The sequence below is a fragment of the Diorhabda carinulata genome, chromosome X (assembly GCF_026250575.1).
Source record: "Diorhabda carinulata isolate Delta chromosome X, icDioCari1.1, whole genome shotgun sequence".
NCBI classification, from domain to species: Eukaryota; Metazoa; Arthropoda; class Insecta; order Coleoptera; family Chrysomelidae; genus Diorhabda; species Diorhabda carinulata.
The window spans coordinates 32222813-32242279 of NC_079472.1; the positions used below are offsets into that span (position 1 = coordinate 32222813).

The window sequence follows — 19467 nt, forward strand, 5'->3', positions numbered from 1 at the left end:
GCTCAGTTGGTTTGGCGAAGTCTATGATCACACACTCGTGCAGCCTTGCGAGGAACTCATTGATTCGAGCTTCGTATCACTTCGAATCCTTTGACTCTGGCCAAAACCAACAATTATCAAAAGTTGAGCGAGGCGAGAAAAAGTAACTTTGATCAACTTTGCGAGCAGTGTAGTGGACGCTTCATAAATTCGAGACTAATCATATAATTGTACAGTTAATATTAAAGATAGAGAAAGAGAAATATGCGAGATTGTTCAAGTGGTCCTGAATTGCTGATAGAAGGAGAACAAATATCCGTTTATCCGTCAAACACGCAAAACACAAATCATAGTCATTTGTTGCTAGGTCTAGGTTATAATGAAGAATATGAACTATCCACAAATATATATATATATATATATATATATATATATATATATATATATATATATATATATATATATAAGAACTTGTTATACACAGAGGATCCGAGTAAAATCCGCAATAGCCCGAAATCAGTAATACATTACCATAGAGCTAATATTAGAAATAGAGAAAGCATTTGTTCAAGTGGATCCAAACTGTTGCTAGAGTAAGAAAGAACATTAGTATATCACTCTAACTGCTCTATTCTGATTGGATTGCCATGACTTCGAAGTTTTGAATGGGAAGTATGACAAAGAAATCAGAAGCGAGAAGAGGCAGATGCTTCTTCTAATAGTACAATTCAAGCTTAAACCATTAATTGCTCTACTTCGTAGGCCAGAATTGAATAGACACTTTTATGTCAGTTGTCACTCGTGCGAAAATATGATCTAGCTATCTCTAGGCAAAACAATAATCCGCTTATATTGTTGTTTGAACAAACACTTATATGGAATTTTTAGTTTAATGTTTAACTTAAGCTTAAGCTATCTTCAGACCTCCGAACCAAACCGAATTTTGTCGCTAAACGCCATCTATAAAACGCGGTATCTGTAGTTTAAACTGACGTTTGAGGTTTAAACTTTACTTGTAAAATTGCGCCTAAATTGTATAAATGCTTACTGGAGACGATTCTGAACTAGTCCTCACTAATGTTAGAACAAACCTTATGAAATATATTATTTGTTCTGTGCCAATAGTGAGAAAATCTTAAAAAACTGTGTTTAACCAATTGTGTATTCTGTGGTTTAGTTTTCATATTTCTTAATGGCATTTAATAGTGTTTTCAATCTTATCAGAGCTATAATATAGAGAGGTTAATAAATAATTCAAAAATTTTTTTTATTTTGGAAAATACCAGCGAAAATTTTCCAAAATGCCGAGAATAATGATCAAAGGAGGTGTATGGCGGAACACAGAGGTAAATATATACGTATACTTAAAATTCATTACTTAAAATAAATATGTATGATAGTAGTTTACTAATTAATAATTTTTAGGATGAAATTCTTAAAGCAGCTGTAATGAAATATGGAAAAAACCAGTGGTCCAGAATAGCCTCCTTACTTCATAGAAAATCTGCAAAGCAATGTAAAGCTCGTTGGTTCGAATGGTTAGATCCTAGTATTAAGAAAACTGAATGGTCTAGAGAGGAAGATGAAAAATTGTTACATTTGGCAAAACTTATGCCCACGCAATGGAGGACAATTGCTCCCATTATTGGCAGAACAGCAGCCCAATGTTTGGAAAGATATGAATATTTGCTGTAAGTTCTAGATTAGATTCGTTCACAATTTAAACTAATAAATAACCTTTAGTGATCAAGCTCAAAAGAAAGAAGAAGGAGAAGATGCCGTGGATGATCCCAGAAAGTTGAAACCGGGTGAAATTGATCCCAATCCAGAAACCAAACCAGCCAGACCTGATCCAAAAGATATGGATGAAGATGAGTTGGAGATGTTGTCAGAAGCAAGAGCCAGGTTAGCCAATACACAAGGCAAAAAAGCTAAGCGTAAGGTAATTCTATTTAAAAATAAATTATTTTCACTTTTGTAACTGCAAATGACATAATTAGATAATTTAACCTTTTTGCACAACCACTACCATATTCTCTTGCAAGATTAATGCATGGTCCTGGGCAATGTTGGCCAATTATTTTGTTTTATTTTCTTTAAAATAAAACCAGCTGGTTCCCAAAATGAATGGAATGATTAATTATGGAAAGTGAACGTGTAATACCCAATCAACTCCATAGAAACATAGTAATCTCAATCAGCTCAGAGAGTAGAGCTGCCATATAAGCTATAACTGTGTACTATAATCTTGTGCTGGAGTCTGAGAAATTCCTACAAGAATCAATGCGTGATGACTGTAAAATCCAGCTTGTTTGGGTACACGGTCAATCATTTATCAAAAGCAACATTGAAGTAGACTCGTCAACTCTACCAAGGGTCTACAGAGATAGATAGAGACACCTGGAATGAGACAATCATTGATAGGCCTTCAGTTTCTCTTATTAAACAACTAATTTACTTAAATAGGGGGCAAAATAGTGGCAAAGCTCCTTCATTCCAGAAGTATCGGTGATCTGTTGTCTCACTCAAGCCACACCATAGAATCTTGTCTTTACCAAGAGGTTTATTTAACCCATTAACAGAGTTAAATAAATAGTCAAAGACTGCTAGCAATTCTGAGTTCGTTTTTTTGTTTTATTATCAATGACATTTTGTGAATCTGTGAATAGTTAACAATGAAATGCTTCTCTCAACAATATGAATGAATTACACTATTATAAATTATTTATCTGTCGAGGCTCGTGAGAAGCAATTAGAAGAAGCCCGTCGTTTAGCGGCCTTACAAAAAAGAAGAGAACTAAGAGCTGCTGGTATAGAGGTAGCGTCTCGCAGAAAGAAAAAGCGTGGTGTGGATTACAACGCCGAAATACCGTTCGAAAAGAGACCTGCTATTGGATTTTATAATACAGCTGACGAAGTCTTGGATCCAATGGCTCCAGATTTTTCAAAAATGAGGCAGCAGCATTTAGATGGTGAATTAAGAAGTGAACAAGAGGAGGTATGTACAAAAAATTATACTTTATTATATAATATTTATTTTTATCAAACTCAATGTTTTATGTTATTGAAAAAAATCATGAATATTAGGTAACTATTAATTTGAATATTGAATAGAAAATCACAAAAAATTGTTGGTTACCTGAGCCGACTTCAATTAGCCATTGGTTTAACCAGTTTTTGTTGTGAATCTGTAGTATATTTGAGTATTTATTTTAGAGAGAACGTAAAAAAGACAAACAAAAACTAAAACAACGTAAAGAAAATGACATTCCTCAAGCAATGTTACAAAATCAAGAACCGGCTAAAAAGAGATCAAAACTAGTGTTGCCGGAACCACAAATTTCAGATCAAGAAATGCACCAGGTAGTGAAATTAGGGAAAGCTAGTGAAGCTGCTAAAGAAATAGCCACTGATAGTGGTGTAGAAACTACTGATACCCTTTTGAATGATTATACATTTACACCGCAAGGGTCTGCTACACCTAGAACACCGGCACCTCAAACTGATAGGTAGAAGAAAGTTATTTATATGATTGAACAATCTCATACATTTTTTTTTTAGAATTCTACAAGAGGCCCAAAATATGATGGCACTTACTCACGTAGATACACCTCTTAAAGGTGGTCTGAATACTCCCCTACACAATTCTGACTTTAGTGGAGTTATGCCTCAAGTACAAGCTATAAGTACCCCGAATACAGTACTTGCCACACCGTTTAGGTCTACTAGAAGCGATGGAAGTGTTACACCAGGTAGTACAGTAGGTTTTATGACCCCAAGAAGTGGTGCTGTGGTACCCGTTGGAAAAACTCCAGGGGTAACGACTCCATCTGTTAGAGATAAACTAAATATTAATCCGGAAGAAGGTATCAGTATGATTGAGCGATATTTCTAGAATTATTTTAGATTTTGTAATTTTTTAGGTATTGATATAGGAAGTACACCAGCTGAACATAGAATACATCAAATGTCGATAAAAGATCAGTTGAAGATAAGTTTGAGTAGTTTACCACAACCTAAAAACGATTACGAAATAGTAGTACCAGAAAATGAAGAACAAGAGGAACCAGAACAAGCACAAGCACAAATAGTAAGTTTTTTTTTGTTGTAAATCTATTTTTATTTCAATATTATCTTTAGGTTGAAGATCAAGCGGATATAGATGCCAGAAAACAAGAAGAACTCAGAATTAAAGCGGCTAAAGAATTAGCGATGCGTTCGCAAGTAATTCAACGAGAATTGCCCAGACCTCAGGATGTAAACATGACAGTTCTACGTCCACCACACGAAAGTTATTCATTAACCGATCTGCAAAAAGCAGAAGAACTGATAAAATGTGAAATGGTGACAATGTTACAATACGACAATTTGAAAAACCCAGTTCCTACACAAAGTAAAAGATCTAACATGTCACAAGCTCAACAATTGGCATTTTTGGAACAACATCCATATGAAAATTATAGGAAAGAAGATCTAGAAGCTGCTAAACATATTTTAAAAAAGGAAATGGACGTTGTCAAAAATGGTATGAATCACGGAGAGTTGTCTCTCGAAGTGTACACTCAGGTAAATCTCTTAAAAAGATTGAATTTATTAGAAATGATTGTACACTGTATTTTTTAGGTTTGGGAGGAATGTTTGAGCCAAGTACTATTCCTTCCCAATCAGACAAGGTACACACGTGCTAATTTGGCCAGCAAAAAAGATAGATTAGAATCTGCCGAAAAAAGGTTAGAACAAAATAGATCCCATATGTCTAAAGAAGCTAAAAGGGCCGCCAAAATGGAGAAAAAACTCAAGATATTGACGGGGGGGTATCAATCCAGGGCTCAAGCACTTATCAAACAATTACAAGATTTGTACGAGAACATTGATACAGCAACATTGGAATTGAATACTTTCAAATTCTTAGAGGAACAAGAAAAGAGTGCTCTACCGAGAAGAATACAGGTGAGATATTTTAAAAACACTGGCCAACAATTAAAAAGTCCATTCTTGCCTTTTCCTTGTTCATTATATCAGATAGCAGAGTAGCCCTACTAGTACTTGACTTTTGAGCCAAATCTAGGATAAGACTGCATCAAATTTTTAAATTCAATAAGAGCAATCAATTAAGTGGGTACCTGACCACACTGGAGTACACGCCAATGAACAAGTGGATCATCTGGTGAAAAAATGCGGGAGATTCCTTTCATAAGACCACAACCTTCTATAGGAATACGAAAAAGCCTTCATATCATGGTAATTAAACAGTAGGAAAATGAAACGAAATCAGAATAAGACCCCTGGTCTGAAACAATCTAAGAGATTCTTTTTCTGTTCTATTAGTTTGTATCAAAAGACTTTTTCATTGAACAAGACGAGATAAGGAGGGTTACTGATATATTTACTGGACACCATCTGGTGAACTACCATCTGAAGAATATTGGAAAAACTCCATACAGCTCTAGTCGTTTTTGTAAGGAACCATCAAATACCTCCTTTGTGAATGCGAGACTGTTCATAGACTATGGTATTAAAATTCAAGTTTTTCAAACCAGAAGAAGTAAGTCACATGGACCGCGGGGCAGGTAGCTCACTTTGCAGAGTCATTGCTACTTGACTGGTGAACAGTTCGGGTTGCAAAACAGATCAATAGATCAAAGTGTTACGACCTTACTCCCCTGTTCACCTAAAAAATTTGTATTTAGTTCTTCTTTTAAAGATACAAGGGACATGCTATACATAATGTGTATATTTGGATTGATGAAAAGTTGATTTTTGGTGTTAACTACTTAACTTTGTACTTTTAGTCCCTCACCGAAGACGTAAATAGGCAGATGGAACGAGAGAAAGTACTCCAGAAAAAATACGCTGAATTACAATTTGAAATCAAACAATTGAAAGATAAATATCAAACAGACCAAGGAGGTGCATCCTTGGAAATTTCTAGTGGTAATGCAAACGAAGTTTCATCCACGACTAATGGAGAAGTTGCCATGGAAGTTCAAGAAAGTAACGCATGAAATGTAATTAATATTTAAAGACGTTACTGTAAGTTTAAAGGTGTACAATATTAAATATTTAAAAGGAAACTATATTGTTTATATTTATTAATAAAATTTGTACAAAAAGTTTTAGGTATAAAGATTAAAATTTGTAATACAATAAATAATATTTCTCTTAGATCAAATTACTAATTCAGTCAAATTTCCCCAACAAAAACCAGATTTTAATTTAACTGGAAAAGGAACTGAAAGATCGACGCATGTTTCCATATTTTTCTTAACGATTTTCGCTACTTTTCTCAAATATTTTGTGGGAACCTCATATATTAGTTCATCATGAAGGTGAAGCACCAAATTCGGTTTACTTTTCGCTTTATGAAATACTTCTCTAAGGTCCAAATCTATTTTTAACATCGCTTTTTTTACTATATCGGCAGCTGAACCTTGAATTATTGTATTTACAGCTTGACGTTCCGCTTGTCCTAAAAAAACACTGTACAGATTTACATTTTGAACATACTTTAATTGGTACTCAAACGGTTTGGTTAGTCTTTTCATCTCTTATAGGTAGGTGTTTAATACCTTCCGATAAAGTTAAGAGAAATTTATTTTCTTGAACTATTTACTTCTAAGATCTTTTTATATACATTTCGTGTGATTTTAGGTTTATATTGATTCTTTTGAACTAATTTCTAGGCAGGTCTATTTATTTATTTGTTTTTTTTAATTTTCAAAAACTTGGGGTATATAAAGAAGTTGGTGTACCACAATTAGTTTAGTTTATAATAAATAGTAATCGATGAACAGACCTAAATAGAATGTAATCGAAGAAATCAACCCACAAATGGAAAGAAAAAAAAGTACTTTACCTTTGCTAATTTGATCTTTGTCATTTATTTTAGGCAAATATCTTCTTCTCCCATTAACGGTTTCCACAAATTCATTCTCTTTACATTTTTCTACTACATTTTTAATAAAATTCTTTATACCAGGATAAGTATTTTTGAAAGTTTCCATAAAATCGACCGCCTCATTTTCGTTTATACCCAATTGTTCAGCTAAAGACCTACAACCCATTCCATATATAATTCCATAACATAAATGTTTGGTGTCCTGTCTTATGGCATCAGTCACCTATAAACAATACTTTTCAGCTACACTGCGCTTATACTTAGAAAATATTTGTGTATAAAATTCTGATTTTTAATGTTCCGCTTCGTGGATCCATTCTAAGGAAGGGTACTTTCAAATTGTGGTCGTTATTTACCCCGAAGGTTATAAAAAATCAATATGAATTAAGTTGAACTGACGCGAGGACAAGGTTAATTGAAAACAAAATATTTTTTAAACATTTACAAGTTAGTTTAAGAATTTTTGTAAACAAACAATATGTGTAATTAAACAAAGCAAAATAATACACAAAAAACAAGCTAAATTGTATTTATTACCTCTTCTTCAGTAATTCGGTTCCATTTAGCAGCGATAGATTTAAAAACGTCTCCAGGTTCTTTCATAATCTTACACAACAATTTATCTTGTGAAAAATGTGTCAAAATCCTCAACTCTAATTGACAATAATCGGCAGACAACAAAATATATTTATCGGGTGCATCAAAAGCTTCTCTACAATTTATACTAACACTCTCGTTGGTTAAACAATTATTAACATCGAAATTTCTTGTTATATTTTGTAAATTAGGTTCGTGCATACTTATTCGCCCTGTGGAACTGTGTGTTATGTAACAACCGTATATACGATCGTTTTTAATTACTTTAATTAAAGGATATATAGTTTTTGTTATAATGGAATGTAATTTTCGCCATTGCAATACTAAATCCGATACAGGGTGTTGATTCTTTTCAAGGATTTGTTTTTTGGTACTAGTTTTTCTTCCACGAAATGTACCTGAAATAAAAAGATGTTAAAAATGTTTATATAAAAACAAATAGTTATTTACCTATAATTTTGGCAACATCGGAGGAGGATACGAAATTGAATTTACGACCAGCCAATGAAAAAGCTTTTTTTTCAATGTTATTTTTTTGAGTTTTAATGACATTCAACAGAGTTGTCAATACGGTTTTATCTACATGCATACCATATAATTCTATATTAGCTAAACATACAATTATACTAGTTTCGATATCTGAAATTGGAGAATTAATTGAATAAATTTTTTATAAACCATCTTCTGATCAAAGTCCAATTCTTATCAAATAATACATAGTAGAAGAAATACTGACAAGATTACGCAACAAATATACCAAGTTCCTCATTAAATGAAACCAGGCAGCAACAATACCAATTAAGGTAATTATCTAGATTAGGTTACACCCCTTCGATTTCGTTGAAATTTTAGTAGAAAATTACGCTGAACAAGAGTATAAATGTTTATAGGGTGCAAAAACCATCGCTTCAGGTTTTTTTTTCGTCGAAGGATCAAATAATAATAACCTAACCTAAAAATTGTAATAATAATAACTTAAATCTATCCTAAAACTTGTAATAGTTTTAAGGTTATGTTATTATTATTTGATTCTACAAACAAAAAAATACTAACCTAACCTAAAAGTTTTATTAATTTTAGCTTTTTACGTTTAAAGAATCAAATAACATTAATAACATAACCTAAGAATTATTACAATTTTTAGGTTACGTTTTTCGTTTAAAGAAACAAATCATAATATGAACCTTACATAAAAATTATTACAATTTTTAGGATAGGTTAAGTTATTATCTGATCCTTCAAACGAAAACCTAAAACCTAAAAATTGTAATAATTTTTTGGTTATGTTAGGCAAAAAACACAAGCTTTTGCTGACAAGGCAAAGTTGAATAAAGCAACTTCAGAACCGAAAACCCTACTCAATAATATTAAAAATAATGAAATACAGTATCTCAGGAAATTAACCACAAAAGAAACAGCCAGGAAAAAGACAATATCTTGGCCAAATACTTTGAATAAATCTTCAAGACTAACCCCTTAGAAAACAGTTTCAAAATTGAGACCAAAGTCAAAGATTTACTCCATATTAACCAGAACTTCCCCTAATCTTCCGAATATAACCTACTTTGTGCCAAAAATTCTAATGGAACTAACAAATGAAGGGATGAAGTCCCTAACACAACTTTACAGTATTGATAACAGGTTATTTCACAATTTTATGGAAGGTAGTCCAAATTATACTAATCCCTAAACCAAAGAAACCTACTAAAGAGACTACATCTTACAATCCAAATAACCTATTACCTGTTATGTCTAGAAAAATTACTGATTGAGAAAATAGAACCAGCAGAACTAATACCTAACCACCAATTTAGTTTCATGTCCCCATAGAACAAGTCCAAAAAAGGGTACCAATCTTTTGAAGATAAAAAATACTGTTCAGATGTCGACGAGATCTACTATACAAAATTAAGGAAAACCTCCCTCACAATCTTTTCCTAATTCTACCTGCAAGTCAAAATCCAAGACCAATTATGTCAGGTGTTCCACAAGGAAGTCTACTTGGCAGGTAGTTTTATCTTATGTACACAGCTGATATTCCACCACCTACAACGAACTACCACGATATATACAGATGATACTGATGCTCTAGCATCTCACCAGGACCCGGTTATTGCCTCCCACATATTGCAAACTTTAACCTCCCTCCTAGGGTTGTTAAGAAAATCAAATAAATTATTCGTACCATAAGCTTCGATATATTTAGAATTTTCTTCCAGCAAAATATTTTTTAATATATTTATTAAATGCCATGTTATAACTGATTCCAGAGACGCTCTAATTTTGGCTGAAACTGAACTGTATATATCCATACCCACACTTCCAAGACCTATACATCCGCCTGATAATTGAGCTAGTTCTGCGCTTTCAGGACAATATTTTACTGCCTAAAAATAATTTTTTTAATACATTAACAGGATACGTATAAGTTCTGGTCCTTCGAACCGGGTATTAACTAAGAGCAGGACCAGGTAGTGTAACAGTGTAATAGTAATAAACATAAATTCTAAAGGGAGAACGTATTTGATTCTAAGAGAATTCTAAAAATTGTGATAAAAAATTCAAAATAACTATACTGAACCTTATGAAATAATAAAAAAATATTTTGATGTAAAAATATATATTTGTAGAAGAATTTTGTTATTTTGTTGAATATATTCGAAAATGGGATATTCCATATGTAGTTTAAATGTAATAATGGCCCCCCTAGGTGAAAACTTATGGTACTTCCCTTCTAATATATTTAAATTATGATCTTCTGACCTTAAAGTTGGTTCTGATTAATTTCATCAATAACATGCACATAAATAGCAACACTGGAACCATGAGAAGGACTGTACAAGCTCTAGAAGCAATCCCAAACCTGCAGTCTATGGTATTATTTACAAAAAATTGATAAAAAAATATTTAAAGACAAAAAAGTTATAGATATGTAAGTATATTAGGATACCATGAACACCGCTTTCTTTCTACGATGCTGGGAATACCTTTTAGAAAGTTCAGAATGTGTGATGGCTATAACAGTCCTCGTCTTCTATTTCATAAGGTTCCAAGTGTAGTACTTTGGAGTTCTTAGTGTCTCCGAAAGAATGTGGATAGAAGTTTCGTCCTCTGCACAGCAGAATTTGCACGCTGCAGGTGTCCATTGAAGCGATAGTGCCCCGACAGTACTCCTCCTTAGTATTCAGCGGATATTCTCTGGTTATAGTTTCCCAGGAAAGTCTCGGCCCCTGTAGATTGTTCCAGTAGGTTTTACTCCTATCTACATTAACTTTCAATGCTTTTTATATTGTTCTGTAGCTGATACCGCAGAAGGGTTTAGGTCCTATGAAGGGTTTGTCTACACCCCTACTTTAGATAATTCGTTTTCCTCCAATTTGGTTTGTTATGGACATACATCTATACTATGCAGCAAGAAGATAGGATAGAAGGACTTCAAGGAAAGGATAAAAATAAATAAGAGAAGAATGGGATCATAAATAATAAATAAATCTGAATCTTTACAGATGGTTGGATAATTAGAAATTAATTTTATGTATTCAAAGGAATTAAACATCCGGAAGTAATACAAACCAAAAACTGAATGTAATATCCTTCGATAGCAATTTATCCAATAGATAAGACTGAAAGACTGTTAAAAGAATGTAGATAACCACAAAATTACATAGAAAACAACGAAAATGGAAGTTATAATGAGCTGCCTCTTGGATTGGTAACCTTTGTAGGGGGCTTGGACACTATGAAGAAAAAAAAAGAAGAACGATAGAAGAGAATACTTAATACTTAGATAATTAATAAAATAAGAAAGGCGATTAATGAATAGTACTTGGAGTATTTTAGTCACACAATTTTTAAAATTAGTTTTACTTTGAAACTTCTTGGTTCGAAATTGAGGATAGTAAAAGTTTTTTTTTTCAACTACAGTGTCGAGTATCATACAGTAATTGTAATTACCATCGCTTTTAAATTCATTTCTTTTCCATCAGGATCCAACATCCAATGAGCTATTTTAGGATCATCTATTTTACAAAAAAAATTTATACCGCAACATTTTTTCAAAAATTTAATTTGTTCTTTGGCATCGAACATCTTCACCCTCACATCTGGATTTCCAAAAATCGATTTCAACAACTTGATAATTTTCTGATGTATTTTTATATTTTCAAAAGAAAGGTAATACACTATATTGTTTTCCCAACAAATTGAAAATCCTTCTAGTTTTCTACCATCAGCTTGAAAGATGTGTTTTGCTCCTTCGGTAGTAGCACTAAAAAAATCTTTTTATTAATAAAAAATTCTACATTTAAATTTAGAAGTGTAATCACAGTTGAGTTTTAAAAGCGTTTATCCCAATCACAGGTTTATTTTCTACCATTTTGCTACAAGCAACAGAAAACGAAAAAAATTTCTGCAATTTAAATTCTGCGATGAAAATTTCTAGTACAGAAAATTCCTGACAGACATTAACTATTTCCATTCTACTAAAATCCGCGCTGAGCTGGTCTTCCAATTTATTTATTATGTAAGAGTTGTCGATATAATCTAAAATAGAAAAAAAAACACAATAAGGAAAAAAACAAATTAATTTTTAAGAAACTATTCATCCACATAAAATTTTTCTAAATTAAACTCTTGTCCCCATTTCCTTATAACCTTTTAGAACGCTCAAATACACTCTAGAATAATCTTTAACTGCATAATTATATAAGCAAAGATCAAATTATAGGGGAAATGAGGATAACCTAACTTGAAGCTTGTTTTTCAAGATGTTTTATGACCCTAAAGGTCCTCACCTGTCTACTTATCTCATCGGTGATAGAATTGTAAGACCCTCAGTCTACCTATTCCACTTTTTATTATAATCATGACTTATTCTCTAGTTCAAGAAGGCCTCACTGTGACGAACCAAAAGGTCGTTAAAAACTAATAAGGTTGATTGTAAGGCACGATTAAACAAAAACGTGTAATTCGAGTCGATTAAAAGTCACGTCCCGTTAGAAAGGCGACGCTAATATATAACAAACCTTGAGACTTCACATCACTGTTTCAAGTATATAAAAATATTTTGGACAAAAAATAGAAGCAGAGATACATCCTCTTTGGAAACTAACAAAGATAATAAATGAAGTTTTCAGTATCCTAGCCATTTAATAAATCCTAGTCATAAATAAATATTCACAGTACTCTTGGTACCCTTTTATTTGTTAAACAATTCAGATCGCCAACTGTTATAGTCGTTAAGATTAAAATCGAATCTTTTTGAAAAAGTGAATTATTTCATTTGAAACTTAACTCAATACAACTAACAAAATGTCTAAAATTGCTCTGATTGGGGGCACAATTAATCTCAAAGTTACAAAATAATTTAACCTCGCTCAAATTAAATCCATGGTGTTGAGGACTCAAAATAAAATTGTTCAAGAGTTTTTCTAAAATGGCATCATTTCGGTCTTTTATTTGATCTTTATCAAGGCTAAAATTGTATGGTACATTATAACTACTATGAAGTAATGGGCACGAATAAAGTTATAAAAATATGATGCACAAGAAGAAATTAATAAAAAAAATTGTGTTATACCATCATCATCATTTTCTTGGCATTTAAATTTGATTTTTTTACTGACAACACCAAATTCGCCACTACTATGTTTACGTTTTTGTGACAATAAACAAGTTTCCTTTTCGTTATCTTTTAAAAACTTCTCGTTCTCTATAATTGTACCGTGCTCATCTTCCTTAACATCTTTTCCATTAACATTACCATTGAATAATTTTTCTTCATCAGAATTATTTTCTGATAAATATAAAGTGAAACTTTCCTCGAAAAGACTTTGATCCGATTCAACTTTGTCATTATTCTGCAAAGTTCTACTTTCTATTAAATTCGTATGGTTGTTTTCGGAAAGCGTTTCTGAAAAATCGGATAAAGATATTTGTTGCAGAAGAGCGTTTACGTCATTCTCAGCATCTTTAGAACTCGATTCGGTCTTAACATCCGACACTGTTGAGGTTATGTCACTTTTAGGAGTCACTGTATTATCAGTAGAACGATTTGCAATCGTCGTAGTTATATCAGAAAGCTTCGACGGGGATCCTTCTAATACAGTATTAATATTTAATTTTGATGATACTAATGGGTTAAAAGAGGAATTTTTAAATGTCATTTGAAGACATTTCCTCGGTGAATCTACTGCAATACTTTTTATATAATTTTCTTCACTAATAGTATTGATAATTTTTTTGGGGGAATCAATGGTGAACCTTTCTAATTTTTTTGTAATCCTTTCTTCGTTATTTTCATCTATTTTAGTGGAATCTATACTCGAGATACTCGAAGTATCAGATATACTGGAAAATACGGACGAATCTTCTGAAAAAAAACTTTCACTATTTCTTTTATCAATCTCATTATCATTATCAACATTTTTCACGTTTGTTTCATTTTTATCTGTTTTGTTTTCGTCTTCTATTTCGCTTTTTACTTCTTTATCTTTCCACTGGGCATCTACTAAACCCATTTCTATTTTCAAATATTTTCTAGCGTCCTTTACAAATATCTCTGCGGCTTCCCTTTCAGTTAAACCTTCTTTTCCTACTATCCACACGTTCTTGTATTTATTTCTCTGTCTTTTATCGTATTCAGTTTCTCCTTCTCTTTCCTTTTCGCTTTCAAATGGCACTATTCTGTGTAAGATATTTTCTATTGATGATATTTCCGAATTTGCTAATTGGATTATTGTTTCTATACCACTATTGTAAAGCGCTCTTGCCATTTTACCATTCAGAACTGGGAGGTGCATCAGGTCCAAAAGATCTCTGAAAAATAATTAAATTTAACCATGGAAATTTTTTCTATATAAAAATTATTCAGATCTAACAAACTTACCTACTTACACCGAACTGCATTCTTTCTTGAAATTGTGATATGAGCAATTCCATGTTGCTCCAACCCAACTGTTTACTGAATGCGGTAACCATTCCTGCAAAACTTGACGAAGATTGTTGTAAAGATTGCAGCATACCTAGAATATTATAAGATTTTTAACACCAATCAATACTCGGTCTACCTTTCATACTTGCCTCGGTTGCAATTGAACTTTTGACATACCCAACTTAAAGGCTTCTCGTTAACTAAATCTTGTAAGGCTAATGCTATGAAAAATCTTTTGTGGACCAACAATTTGTGATACAGTTTTGCAGTGTTTGTTTGAATTATGCCCCTAGTTGCGTTTACAATATACGATTCCCTGATACCCACCAACTTTCCAACCTACAAAGTTTCATTCAGAAATTCTTTAGCAATCACAATAATTTTTGTCCAAGAAGTATTGTTTTTCAACAATTCTCGGATAATCAATGAAATAAATTGTTTTAAGCAATTCATGCTGCTGACAAAAATTAATTTGTAAATTGACAACTTGGAGAATTTGATTTAAGACCCAAAGTATCTGCAACTAAACCTCCATTTAACTCCACCACATTTACTGGCTACTGGACAACTTAGAGACTTCATTTTAAAGCTCGGAGTACTTAAAACTCGACCTCCATTACCCCCAACACATTTTATAGCTACTAGATAACTTAGAAAAGTTGATCTAAGGGCTCAAGAGTGCCTGCAACACATTTACATTTGCTAGATATCATTTATTGGAGAGACCACTAAATTTTAGAATTTTGATAAATAGTGGTTAGAAATATTAAAAAATACTACCTCCAGCTGTATACCTGTTTCATATTTGTTGGCAATTTTTCCCAAAGATCCAAATATAACATCCAATCCATATTTCCCCAAGAATAGCAGGCACTGTAGGGAGTAACAAGGTAAATTAAATGGAGTTCAGTTTCAAGTACAAGACATTGTCGAGCTTTTTCCAATTCAGTGAAAAGGGAGAGACCATCATCAGGAGACATCGAAGAGGACAAACAAGCTTTCCCTATAAGATGTAACATAAATTTTTTTTAATATTTTAATCAATACCAACAAATAAATTAATTAAAGATAATAAACAAAAGTACAAGAACAAAAAATTTTAATATAAATCTGAAAAAAGTTATTCAAATAATAATAATAAATATTATTTATTCAATTTATTTACCTAATGAAGTAGAAACATATAATTGACTTCCATCTTCTTTTTCTTGCAATCTAATAAACTCGTTCATTTGCAAAAACATTACAGCTTCCTCAATAGGATTATTCAATTCGTGTAAACAATCATCCTCGACGGCAAGCAATGTGCTTTCAGTAAATATTTTAACATCTTCAGGAGTAGTAGCAACTCCACTAGCTATCACTTCTAAAATGGCTCTCTTCAGCTTTCCCTCACTTTCAAGACAACTTTTGACAGGAGGTAATACAGCAGACATTAAATCTTTCACTATTTTAAAATCTTTCTTTTGACATATGAGAAAACTTTCACCCATTGTGTCTTTTCCCATACGACCAGCTCTACCAATCATTTGTCTATACACCAAAGAATCTACAATAAATATAATGATAGCTTGAATACACTTTCTGCGGTCATGGTTTGTTTTACCTATAGGTTTTCCATGAAATATTGGTGTCCTTATTATAACCCTCCTAGCTGGTAGATTAACACCGGATGATAAAGTTGAAGTGGCTACTAATACTCTCAATGCTCCATTTCGAAAAGCCCCTTCTATTATATCTCTTTCATCCATAGTAAGACCTGCGTGATGGAAAGCTACACCAAAAGATACAGTTTTGTGTAGAATATCATCCAAGCCAACTGGACAATATTTGAGCTGCTCCAACAGTTCCATAATGAGATTGGTATCAAGTTGATGGCGCAATAGTTGTCCCCAATCTGATTGAGAGCTACCTGAGACATTCAAGTTGAATTATAATACCAATATACATTATCTAGTGCTTATTACCTATTTTGAAAAATCCAGTTGCAATCTGCTGTGCCAAATTTTCACACCAATTTTTCGTGGGACAAAATATAAGGACAGAGCAAGATTCTTTGATAGTCTCGAGGCAAAGCTGAAGTATATTATCACAGTCAGTTTTCAATTCTGGTAAAATACTTAAAGACCTTATTAGTTTCATATTAATATCATAAATTTCCCCACAAACATGTGCTTGTTCTTTTAAAGGTACTGGTCGGAAGTCAGTAGTGAATAATTCAGCATCCAGCCACTTGGAAATTTGTTTAAGATTGGGAAGAGTCGCAGACATTCCTATTATTTGTATACTAAGATTTTCTTTAATAGATATGTATCTGCAAGTATATAGAAAATAATATGATTAATTTGCTAAAAGATATCAATATTTCGTCATGTCACTAAAGTTAGCAAAGCAATATGAGCAGCCAAAAAAACAAAAAGCATAAAATTAAGTGCTATATTACAAAATTTTGCAAATGTGCAAAATAAATAATGGAGTTAAGAAGGCCACATGAGAATAAGAAAAATTGATGAAACTTATGAAAAAAAATTTAATTGGAGGCTCTATAATTACCTCAATTTTGTTAATAACAGTTCCAAAAGATAGCCTCTACTAGAATCCCCAAGTAGGTGTATCTCATCTATGAGTACAGCTCCTACTTCCTTCAATTTCCTCTCCTCCAATAATCTGTTTATCAAACTATTAGCTTTTTCTATGGTGCATATAGCAAACTGTACAGAATTATATCCTCCCGGTGGATTGTAAGATCCCATAAATCCATCTACCCGAATTCCACTACTTTCAAACAAGTCTTGAAAATAGTACATTTTTTCTCTAACTATTGATACGAATGGTAAAATGAAAATAACTCTTTTCTTTTGTTCAAATATCATTTTTGCGGCCAATATTTCTGCTACTAACGTTTTGCCGGCTGACGTAGGTGCTGAATATATCAAATTGCTACCATTTAAAATATTTCCTTGGCTAAGACATTCTACTTGCCATTGGAACATTGTAGTTAAATTTCTAGATTTATATTTCTCCAATACAGCTTCCGGCAAGCCCCATGAAGCCAATTCATTTAACTGATGGGAATTAGGATTATTTGGAATATAATCAGCAACTGTAGGAGTGATATCATTATGTGTTTTATTCACAACATTTTCTTTATCACAGTGGATTTGATGAGAAGCTGTTACATTTTTTTCTAATATTCCATTATTATTTTTGGTTTGCTGTTCTGTTACATTATTTGATACATTCTTTTCCTCCAACAATGATAACTGTGACAGAAAAATAGAATCATCCAATAATATTTCTGTCTCATTTTTATTTTGTTTAGAACTTTCTTTTGAAACCGAAACTTTTGGAGAAATATCTGTGAATTTAGCTGAAAAATTACTATTCTGAGTAAAATTGAAATTTTCAAAAGTATCATTCATAAATAAGTCATTATTCATTGTATCAGACATAAAATAACTTAATATCAATTGCAGTTGAATTTTAAATTCGTTCATTTGACGTTCGCGTCTTCTTTTCTTAATCTTTGCTGTACACTTTATATAAAAAACTACATTATACGTTATAATAGTATAAAATCAATATATAACGTTACTTAACGTTTTTTATGATCATAGGTTACTAAAACAATAGTAATTACTAAAACGGGTACATTATTATTATGAACTATAATTATTATTCAAAAAAATTAAAATCAGTTGTATAAATATTTACGATTATGACCAAAAAAAGAAGATAATTATGTCATTATTGTCAAAGTCTATCAAGTTCAACAACCTTATCTGTAATCAGTGACACCAATAGATAAACTGAAAATATATTTGGAATTTTGCAAAAATACTATATGAATTCTAGTTTTATTGTTTTGTAAACAAAAAGACATTAACTTGAGAGTACAGTTGTGTGCATTTAATCTCTACTTTCTCCTAAAAACCTTGAAATCGACTTTCGGAATAATACCGTTATGGGACATTGAGGCACTCTCTCTCTCATTCGTGGAACCATGTTAGTCAAGTCTATATCTAAACGCTTGTGTTTGTCCGCAAAAAATGTGGTATTATAAACAATTACATTAAAGTGTATCTTTTAAAATAAGTGTTAATAATTACCTTGTTACGGGATAAATTCTAAATATCCTAAATCTTAGTTATTTTAAATGAATTTATTATAGTTAGTTCGAATATTGTTCAGCATGGTTGGTTGACCATCGAGTAGTGGATAACATCAATTTTTGCGATTTTGTGTATGTACGAATTCAAGTAATTAAAACTATATTATTATTATCAAAAAATACCCTAATTTATACAGCAACAAATATACTTTATTTAGAGGTAACATACTTCAATATACGGTTTGTAAGTTTCACAAAAACTGCAAATAATCGCACACCACAAACACATTGGAAAACCCCAAATCTCAGTGACGCAATTAATAACCTCCATTTCTTTTTGTGATAAAAGTGCTCGTCTTATATTCACTCATTTTGATTTAAAGAAATTTGTGTTACTTTTTTGAGTGAATTATTATTTTTGAGTCACGTTAGTTAATAGTTATTTTGATGGACTTTAGTTCTAAAAGTTGTAACGCCACCAGCGTTAAAAAAATCGTTGTAACTTGTAAATGGCTAACCCGACGAACCCAAGCGATAGGTGGTATTTTACAAAGGAACAGTTAGAAAATACGCCATCAAGAAAATGTGGCTTCGATGCACACAAAGAGCTTTCCAACCGACAGCAAGCTGCAAACTTCATTCAGGATATGGGACAGAGATTGAAAGTGTATCCTTTTTAAAACACGGTTTGATTATTACTTTACTTAACTTACAATTTTCATAAGCTTTTGGGTAATATTTATTAGTAGTCATTGGGAAATTACATATCCTGTAATGTTTATATTTGAAATATTTCATAAAGACTTTTATACTAAGAAGAATTAATATATCCACTTAATTTTGGAATACATTAGTATCATTTTAGTAAATTTATTTTATAATCATCTAATAACTTTAACTATACTCCAGATTTTTATACTAGCTGATCAAATTCTTGATAATATTTACTAG

The 19467-nt window shown here is 32.0% G+C and overlaps 3 protein-coding genes across 7 annotated transcripts in view; 2 read left to right on the plus strand and 1 right to left on the minus strand.

The window, feature by feature from the left end:
* Positions 1-990: 990 nt before the first annotated feature.
* LOC130902382 (cell division cycle 5-like protein) lies at positions 991-6053 on the plus strand. Its single transcript, XM_057814487.1, has 10 exons — positions 991-1325; positions 1405-1670; positions 1723-1921; positions 2717-2977; positions 3196-3488; positions 3541-3845; positions 3903-4069; positions 4120-4545; positions 4603-4929; positions 5772-6053. Exons 1-10 carry the CDS (start codon positions 1281-1283, stop codon positions 5982-5984), a joined length of 2502 nt encoding a protein of 833 aa, XP_057670470.1. The 5' UTR covers positions 991-1280; the 3' UTR covers positions 5985-6053.
* Positions 6042-18829, minus strand: LOC130902379 (DNA polymerase theta). 4 transcript variants are annotated; one of them, XM_057814483.1, is made up of 16 exons: positions 18515-18829; positions 16959-17775; positions 16373-16719; positions 16012-16317; positions 15571-15954; positions 15200-15408; positions 14555-14744; positions 14361-14496; positions 13053-14290; positions 11800-12016; positions 11429-11741; positions 9660-9861; positions 7925-8113; positions 7415-7872; positions 6836-7100; positions 6060-6448 (listed from the first exon to the last, which is right to left on the minus strand). In XM_057814483.1, exons 2-16 carry the CDS (start codon positions 17396-17398, stop codon positions 6147-6149), a joined length of 5196 nt encoding a protein of 1731 aa, XP_057670466.1. In that variant the 5' UTR covers positions 17399-17775; positions 18515-18829; the 3' UTR covers positions 6060-6146. The 4 variants fall into 4 exon arrangements, 3 of the variants coding, with proteins under 3 accessions (XP_057670465.1, XP_057670466.1, XP_057670467.1); XM_057814482.1 differs by lacking the exon at positions 18515-18829 and having other exon boundaries at positions 6042-6448; positions 16959-17858; XM_057814484.1 differs by lacking the exons at positions 6060-6448; positions 18515-18829 and having other exon boundaries at positions 6830-7032; positions 16959-17858.
* Positions 18196-19467, plus strand: part of LOC130902381 (cyclin-T) — a 32304-nt gene continuing 31032 nt past the window's right edge. The window contains exon 1 of one of the 2 annotated variants that reach the window (XM_057814485.1): positions 18196-19183. In XM_057814485.1, the coding sequence (XP_057670468.1) occupies positions 19026-19183 (158 nt within the window). In that variant the 5' untranslated portion in view covers positions 18196-19025. The remainder of the gene's footprint in view (positions 19184-19467) is intronic. The other variant, XM_057814486.1, reaches the window with a different exon arrangement.

Bases quoted from the DNA above. Each gene is read 5' to 3' on its own strand.
- LOC130902382 (XM_057814487.1), top strand. From the start codon at position 1,281: ATGCCGAGAATAATGATCAAAGGAGGTGTATGGCGGAACACAGAG. The intron at 1,671-1,722 runs GTAAGTTCTAGA...AATAACCTTTAG, and splicing joins GAAAGATATGAATATTTGCT to TGATCAAGCTCAAAAGAAAG. The intron at 2,978-3,195 runs GTATGTACAAAA...TATTTATTTTAG, and splicing joins TAAGAAGTGAACAAGAGGAG to AGAGAACGTAAAAAAGACAA.
- LOC130902379 (XM_057814482.1), bottom strand. From the start codon at position 17,857: ATGTCTGATACAATGAATAATGACTTATTTATGAATGATACTTTTGAA. The intron at 14,745-15,199 runs GTATACAGCTGG...GAAACTTTGTAG, and splicing joins TGCCAACAAATATGAAACAG to GTTGGAAAGTTGGTGGGTAT. The intron at 8,114-9,659 runs GTACGAATAATT...CTCCAATTTCAG, and splicing joins TAAATATATCGAAGCTTATG to ATATCGAAACTAGTATAATT.